This window comes from Sinocyclocheilus grahami, unplaced genomic scaffold (genome assembly GCF_001515645.1).
Source record: "Sinocyclocheilus grahami isolate Dianchi unplaced genomic scaffold, SAMN03320097.WGS_v1.1 scaffold2278.1, whole genome shotgun sequence".
Lineage (NCBI taxonomy): Eukaryota > Metazoa > Chordata > Actinopteri > Cypriniformes > Cyprinidae > Sinocyclocheilus > Sinocyclocheilus grahami.
In genome coordinates, this window is record NW_015507457.1 from 959 (window position 1) to 9,316 (window position 8,358).

At 39.2% G+C, this 8,358-nt stretch overlaps 1 protein-coding gene across 1 annotated transcript; it reads right to left on the reverse strand.

Annotated features, from left to right (window-relative positions):
- Positions 1-1,634: 1,634 nt before the first annotated feature.
- On the reverse strand, positions 1,635-8,094 carry LOC107574586 (E3 ubiquitin/ISG15 ligase TRIM25-like). The gene is made up of 3 exons (XM_016261032.1): positions 7,475-8,094; positions 1,985-2,080; positions 1,635-1,883 (listed from the first exon to the last, which is right to left on the reverse strand). Exons 1-3 carry the CDS (start codon positions 8,045-8,047, stop codon positions 1,635-1,637), a joined length of 918 nt encoding a protein of 305 aa, XP_016116518.1. The 5' UTR covers positions 8,048-8,094.
- Positions 8,095-8,358: the final 264 nt, after the last annotated feature.

Below are 8,358 nucleotides of genomic sequence, written 5' to 3' on the forward strand. Positions count from 1 at the left end.
GTAAGTGTTGCCAAAAAATGCTCTAATCCATGTATGAAACAGGCTCCCTCTTTTAATGCTCAGATGCAAAGTAAACCACCTTTTCTTTATGGCAAGAACAATATAACGTATGATTCAGTGATATAAATAATACTGTAAAAATAAAAAATACGGTGTACTACTGTGTAGCAGTGGCGTTCCGTCCATATAAGCTGTGAATGCTCCGCATACCCAGGCCATTTGAGAGAATAAGTTTACGGGATAATTCATATAAACATGATTACAAGTTGATCCCTTGTCATTTGCAATGTAACTTAAAGCTTAAAGAGTTAGGAATAAGTACGTACAATGATTTATTTGCCAAATGGCAGTAATTTTCTTTAAATCTACCAATTGCGGTTGCTTCCGGGCGAGCGGATTCTCCGCAGCTTTCTCGCCTCCGCTCTGCTGCTATGACTGGTCAGGATTATAGCGTGTTCTCAGTGATTTGCTGGTCTGCGGCAGATTTAATGCGCGAGGTATGCTGTTAGTGAAGCGCTCGCCCAAGTGGAAAAATGTGTTGTTGCTGTCAGATCTCGATTGCCGAAAATCACATTGTGTTTGATGCTAAACCAACTCGACTAAATCAAAAGAAAAAAAACACTAACTGTATATTTTTGTTTTCTCAAGCAATGCAAATTTCAAAAGTCCACTGAAAACATTATCTTCTTACATTTTTGGTCATAGACAATGTATGTTGAAGATATACGTTATTGTCAATGTTACTGCCTAAGCGGTAAATTCAAAACAAAAATGTTTATAAAAACGTGGGCTATATAAAATTTTAATAATAACAAACATCATATTGTTCCCCTTGTTTTGCGTATGCTCGTGTCGCTTACAGTTAAAAGTCCTTCTCTGATTTTATTATTGTTTGCAAGGTTGTAACGTTACTTTGCAATATTTTAAATATTTTGGGGTATTTTGCATGGTCTGTTATTGGAGTAGTGTCACTGGGTGGGAGCTTTAACTCCTATTTACTGGGAATAAAAAAATAATTTAGCTGATGCAGAGAGACATATAGACCCGGGGGAATCCCCCCCATCTCCCCACCCTCTGATTACGTATCATAACGTAACTATGTGTAAACCTTATTTGGCGGTTTTTACTTGCAAAACCAGCTATATTTTTCTTGCATTCGAATAACAATGAATGACAAACCTGAAACGATAGAAAAAGGATTTGAGATTAATTTCATTTACAAATACGGAAGGAAATGTGCATACATTTAATTCATTATGCTGCGACTGCAACTGTCAAATCTAGCCCATTTGGCAAAGCAAAGTTGACTGCTACATGCAAAAATGTGATTTAATATGTTTGCCTGATAACTTGTACAAGTGTATGGTTAAAGCGCCACTGAAAGCTACAAATGCATTTTGTTGCAGAAGTGGCAACGGTGGTACCAGTTGCGGCAAAATAATTGTATAATGAGAATCTTCCAGAAGAAAAAGCTCAGAGAAATGTTTCCTAAGTGAGTGCAGTATCTTTAAAAGAAGATGATCAGATGAGTCTGGCACAACACAACACACAGAATTCCTGACTCTGCGGTCAACGGCTCATTCTGCTCTCACGAATCGTTTCTTTGCAAGTTTCCTGTCACAGCAGGATCTTGCTTAAATCTCTGTTACCTGCAGGAACTGGATGTGATCCTGTGTGTGCTCCAGCTGCTCCAGCTCAGCGTCTCTCCTCCTCAGATCATTGATCTCCTGCTCCAGTCGCTCCAGTCGTCCTTCAGCTCGACTCACTGCAGTCTTCTCCTGATCTCTGATCATCTGTGTGACCTCAGAGCGGCTTCTCTCAATGGAGCGGATGAGCTCAGTAAAGATCCTCTCACTGTAATGCACTGCTGTCTCTGCAGAGCGCTGTATGACACACATAACAATCACACAGTGGGCTTCTGTGGGACTGAAGAGGAGAGTCCAAACTGAGATTGAGACAAACTTCTCTTCTTCTCCAGACTCACCTTCTGAGACTCCACAGCCTCTCTCAGCTGCTGAAGATCTTTCTCTCTCTGCTGGAGTCTCTGCTGGAGCCTTCTCTGTGTCTCCTTCAACTTTTTCTTAAAACAAAAGGAGGAGGGGGCAAAAGAAATGCACAAAAATTTATTTCTCAGGAAAATCTTTAGGAATATAACTATCAAAATGATGCTGTACCTTATTGCACTGCATCAAAGCAGTCACTGTCATTTACTAAACTGTGGACTAGCTTTGACTCATGCTGCTGATTTGAGTGGTGATGCTTGCTGTTTTATGTGTCTGTTGATGACCTTTAATTTTTAACCATAAATGAGCACACTGCTTTTCTGATGTTCATTGAATTTTTCCATGTCTTTTTTTCCGTGTCACTTGAAATATGTCTGTTTTGGACTTGTTGCCACCAAAGGCAAGACATGGTAGATATGGTAGTCATGGAATATGATATTCAACATTTGATATTAATAATGTATTAGTAAACGTCTCTGTTTTCAGAGCCCCAAATCAAATATGGTGACACGTCAATCAAACCTCACTGGCTCATGCATGTCATGTGACTAAACATGTTGCCATATTTGATTTAGGTTCTATATACATAGGCGTGTCGCAATAATTACTATATCAAATTATCGGGAAAGGTCCACGAACCGGGACTCGAACTCGGGATGCCCGAAGTGCAACAACGCTACATGTAGACACATTGCCTATGAGGCTATCTGTGCCAAAGGCCGTTGTGTTTATAAAAAATAATGTTGTGGCATTCATATTTATATATCAGATCGCACTGTATCGGTCATCTCATCTGCTCAATGTGTCGGAGGCGCAGGCAGCTCCTCCACACAGAGAGTGGACAGCAACAGGTGAATAGAAAGCTTTACTCTAGGCAAGGGGTGCTGAACTCAGTTCCTGGAGGGCCACAGTCCTACAAAGTTTAATTCCAACTCATATACCTGTAGTTTTCAAATAACCCGAAAGAACTTGATTAGCTGGATCAGGTGCGTTTAATTAAGGTTGAAGCTAAACTCTGCAGGGCTGTGGACCTCCAGGAACTGTTTTGCTTGCTACTACAGCCAGTTTGGGAAAATAAGTTGGTTTGAAAGCCGCAATCCACATCTCCTGTCTTCCAGACGATTAGCGATTACTGATGCCTTTGCCTGACAGTGCAAATAATTCAACCGTAATTCAATATATAGCTAAAGAGATGTAGCCATCTAACATGGTCAAAAACAGGCTTTAAAAATATGCTGCAAACTTTTGACAGGCAGTACGAATCCTAAGAAAATGCACAGCTCCAAAACGTTTTGTACAACAAAATGAAAGATGACATTCTGATGAAGATTAAAAAAAAACATCTCATTTTAGTCCACTACAGATATGTGGTCAAGCTCAAATCTGATCCCATGCATGAGCTTGACCAGTCGACGTGTTTAGAGACCAGGGGCCTCATTTATAACCATTGCGTCCGCACAAAAACAGCCCTGAAAGAGGCGTACGCCACTTCCTGCGCAAAAGGTGGGATTTATAAAAACAAACTTGACGGGAAGATTTGCACACCTGCACGCAAACTCTGACCCATGCGTACGAACTCTTTTTCCTTGAGTGAGAAAATTAATGAAGTAAAAACAATGATTTTAAGCTCTGTTTTCATGTCGATATATATACATTTACATTAAATATTCCACTCTCATATGAAGATAAGGACTGAAATTACATAATGTCATTACGCTGAACTTAAACCAAAATTAAATGAATTTAGACATATTTGTAGTAAATGCGCTTTATCACTTTTCCTCTTTTATTGACAGCGAGGAGTGCTATAGGTGCACAATAATTCATCTTTAAACTAAACTGCAGATCTCATGTTATGAGAAAATATTTTTTTGCGAGATTAATGATCAGTGATGCACACTTTTATGGCAAACGCTGCTGGATTCGTTCGAACGGTCCATTATCCAGTTTGGATAGGACCAATGATAATATCTTACTGTACAACCACAGCTGCACAGAGGTGTTGATGTCGTGTGAAGGCATCTCTACAACATTATGAAAAGTACCACTGTATTTGAAGGCTACAACTTGAAGAAAACAGTAAGATTTATACTTTGTTAGTGATGTCAGACAGTTTTACACTGCAATAAATAGGCCTATCTGTTTCCACTCAAAATAGCTAAAAGATATTCCCCTTATCAGCAAAACTGCATTAAATTGAGTTTGATTTGAATTGTTTAAAACAATTGAAATAAGCTACTATTTGGCCAGTGTTAAAAAATGAGATCAACTCTATTTTAAAATATTTATCTGATAACTATTTTCAACTGTTTTTGTTTTTATTTTGATATATTTATTCAAAAACATAAGGATATTGGATGATTTTTAGAAATAAAAATTAATGTATGGCACAAATGGCATTTATAGTCCGTATTTCATATTTCCTTAATGTCTTTTATCTTTGACGGTGTTTAACATGGTGTCACGTGGACGGGAATATGCATGGAAATGATATGCAGATGAGGTTATGCATAGTAAAACTAGGCGTTGTAAGCTCCGTATATGGTGATTTCGGGGTGGAGATGCACGTACGCACAATCTTCCCCTGACTGGGATTTATAAAGAGATTTTGCGCAGGTTCTGGCAAAATCTAGCGTACACTTTTAGGATGAAATCTACGGAGAGTTTTATAAATGAGGCCCCAGATAGCTACCCCAGAACCACACTGCTGGTGTGCTTGCTGAACTGCCATGCAAAGGCAAAAGGCCTTAACTTTGTTTTGGTCGAAAATTAGTTTGTGACATTTAAGACCTCCTTTATCATGTGGATAAGTATCTTGAGTCAATTTTGTTGTTTTTTTTGAGAAAATAATGCGTTATCTAAACAGTAAGGAGAAACCAAGGCGGAACACCAGTTGCCACTCTTTGACTTTGTTTTGGAACGCTCAAATTGAGTTACGGTGCTCTGCCTTTGTTTAGCCGTGCGTCAATATGAAGCTACTGTGCTGGCCCGGAGTTATACGGTCATCTGCCCTTGTTTTACTGTCCATTAAAGTCTGCCGCATTTAAATTACAGTGCACTTCATTAGACAGACGAATTAGATTGCGATCTACCAAACTGCTCCATTTAACAAAGCACTGTAAACAGGCAAAGACTAGATAACTTTGCAACGATAATCATAAATAATCTTTAGTTTGTTTGTTTTTTCTTTTAATAATGCAGATTATTCACTCAGTGCCAGCCTGTCAATCTGGGGCTGCCCACTTCTAGTTGCACGAATGCCATCACAGCGTAGCATGTATCACACAAAATCAGTAGTAACAGTTCGCAAATAAATCCATGTCCTACCTTTTCATGTAACCCGATAAAATCCATGGCAATAAACGTTTAATCCACAAGCATTCTGAGCATTATTATTACTTGCTGGCAGAGCCGGCCTGACCTAATAAGCAATATAAGAGGTTGCATAGGGCCCCGTGGCCACCAGGGGGCCCTATGAAAACCCACTATGCCAACGTAACAACAGTAATGAAAATGAACGGTATTGTTATCTTGGGCCTTTCAAAATACGTGGATAATTCTAGATATCTTACTATACGAATGGTTTAGATTTTTAAAATGCACATTATCTTATTTTCCCTCGACCAGTCAAGTTTTCACTTAACACTGCGCATTTTCTGTGTAAAAGTTTGGTCCGATTTTCTCATTGATCTGAACAAAAGCAGCAGACGTGCTGAATAAAAATGCAAGTTCACTCACTGACGGCAGGTGGCGCTTTAGGAACAGCAGAAGTACAGCCGTTACCATGGTTAACCCTGTATACAAAGCAGCGCCGCGCAACTTCTGACACCTGCTTGTTTGTCACCGAGGTCAAGCAGTATTAACATGTTTTCAAACAGCTATTCAGATGTTTTATTCACTTTGGAGTTTATCGAATAACACCAGATATTTAAAAATGCCATATCTTTATTCAAACATTTGTTTGCACTTAAACATTTTTGCATTTTATTCAGGAATAAAACATGCCAGCACAGAAAATAGATTATTCTGTGTTATTATTATTCTTTTTAATTTTTATAACCCAGCTGTTCTTGCTTTATTAAAGCATTAATGTCACTAAATTTTCATGCATATTTTGAAGGCAGTGGTTTAACTGTTAAATAGCTAAAATGGTTAAAAGTGCTTTAAGTAAATATATCTTAATATTTATGTACTTAAAGATAAATACTGAGTAGACTTTCTTCTTATTGAAAGTATAAATCCTTTAGTTTAAATATGCTCATGTGAAAAGCCTTTGTATAGTGATTGTTTCATGTTTGTTCTGAGAATAGACATGACTTTCTTTTCCCTACCCAAATTCACGTTAAGGCTACGTTCACACTGTCAGTTTTTGGGATTGACAACCGCATTTACTTACAGGTGTGAGTCTCGAAATGTCACGTTCACACAGCAACTTACAGTAGCTTCTCGGATACTGTCTGTATGAACGTGCAACGGGAGTCAATCCTCTATTCCTTACCAGTTACTATAGTAACAGTGACCAAAATAATATCAAAGATGGTGATGTCCATAAAACTGAAAGTTTTAGCACCTTCCGACACGACACGAGTCCAATCGAGCCGCGAGTTCATCCGTCAAATCTTCATTAACCAACAGCAGCTTTTATATTTGGGTGGAGAGCGGAGCATTTGAGTCTCACGCAGAACACAAACTGGAGAATGGATCTAAATCTTTCCGATGACACAGCTCATTTCTCCGTCACTGTAAGTTACTGAAACCACACATGAAAACACACAACACTTGGTAGACACGCGTTTGTGCAGCATAGCGGCTCTCTCTTGCACCGTATGACGTGACAGACAACCAGTTGTCCAGTCCTGTTCCGTTCACACAGCGCGTGTTTTCCGAGAATACGGTTGTGAGTCATGAAAGTTTACGGGTGTGAGTTCGGTTACAGAATGCGGTTGTCACGCCTGAAAATAACCGTACTTTGTGTGAACGTAACTGTATTAATGGCTCAAATACAGGACTGACAACTGTATTCTGCTGCTGTGTGAACGTGGCCTAAGGCGATTCTAAGATAACATTCTATGTGTGTGTACTTAGAGCCTGTCAATCAACATTACAGCACCACCCTCGGGCTGAATTACGCAAGGACCGAGAATCTGCCCCACCTAAATTTACAGTTAGGAGTCGCTACTGAATGAAATTTATAAAAGATTTTGTTTGTTTTTTAGTGTGAATAATGGCTTAAATTTCCCTTGGAATATACCCTTGAGTTGTGTGGATTACTTTTTGCTACCTTTAGAAACTGAAAGCTTTGAACCCTACAGACTTTCATTTTATGTGCAGATGAGACATTCTTTCAAATAAATTTTTTGTGTTCCTTAGGGGAAAAAAGTCATACATGCATACAGTTTGGCACGACACAAGGAAGAGTAAATAATGACAGAAAAATCATTATGGGGTGAACTACTCCTTTAAGTGCATACCTGTTTTTCTGTTCTCTGTTCGGCAACCGTTCCGGTGTTGTGGTTTTTATGTTCATCCATCATACACAGCAGACAAATACATTTCTGGTCAGTGAGACAGAAAACCTCAAGGAGTTTCTCATGTTTCTGGCAGATCATCTCCTGCAGTCGTCCAGTGGCTTCAGTCAAATTGTGTTTCTTTCCTTTGAAAAAACTCTCGTGTTGTTCGAGGTGATTCTGACAGTAAGAGTTCAGACACATCAGACAGGACCTGACGGCTTTGTATTTTCTTCCAGTACAGACGTCACACTGCACATCTCCAGCTCCAGCGTAACAGTCAGCAGAGAGTTTGGTCTTCTTCAGTTTCTCCACCACTTCAGCCAGCATGGTGTTTTTAGCTAAAGCAGGTCTCGGACTGAAGCTCTGTCTGCACTGAGGGCAGCTGTAGACTCTCTTCTGATCCTCATGATCCCAGAAGTCTGTAATACAGTTCATACAGTAACTGTGTCCACAGGAAGTGGTCACTGGATTCTTCAGGAGATCCAGACACACTGCACACATGAACTCATCCTGAGAAAATCTGGCTTCTGCCATTTTTCTTAATGAATACAGAGAGAGAGACACAAAAGCACAAATTTCAACTGCACGTTAGTTTCTTTTTCTCTATTTCCTGGTTCTGTGTTTGAGTGACGTGTGTAAAACAGGTTTGTCTGCAAGTCTACAGGTACTACAACGTTTTGGAGACTGATTGCTCCTAACATGTCCATGCTCAAGCAGATGTTTCTCATTTAGTGAGGGCGTTGATATGTAGATACTTATTAACTGCTTACTTGTACCAATTTTGAAAACAGGAAATATTCAACAGAAGCTTTGATAACTGACATAAGATTATATGAATGATAATT

Coding starts and splice junctions, on each gene's coding strand:
- LOC107574586 (XM_016261032.1), bottom strand. CDS start 8,047: ATGGCAGAAGCCAGATTTTCTCAGGATGAGTTCATGTGTGCAGTGTGT. Junction 2,081..7,474: donor AACAGAGAACAGAAAAACAG/GTATGCACTTAA, acceptor TTTTGTTTTAAG/AAAAAGTTGAAGGAGACACA. Junction 1,884..1,984: donor AGGCTGTGGAGTCTCAGAAG/GTGAGTCTGGAG, acceptor TGTGTCATACAG/CGCTCTGCAGAGACAGCAGT.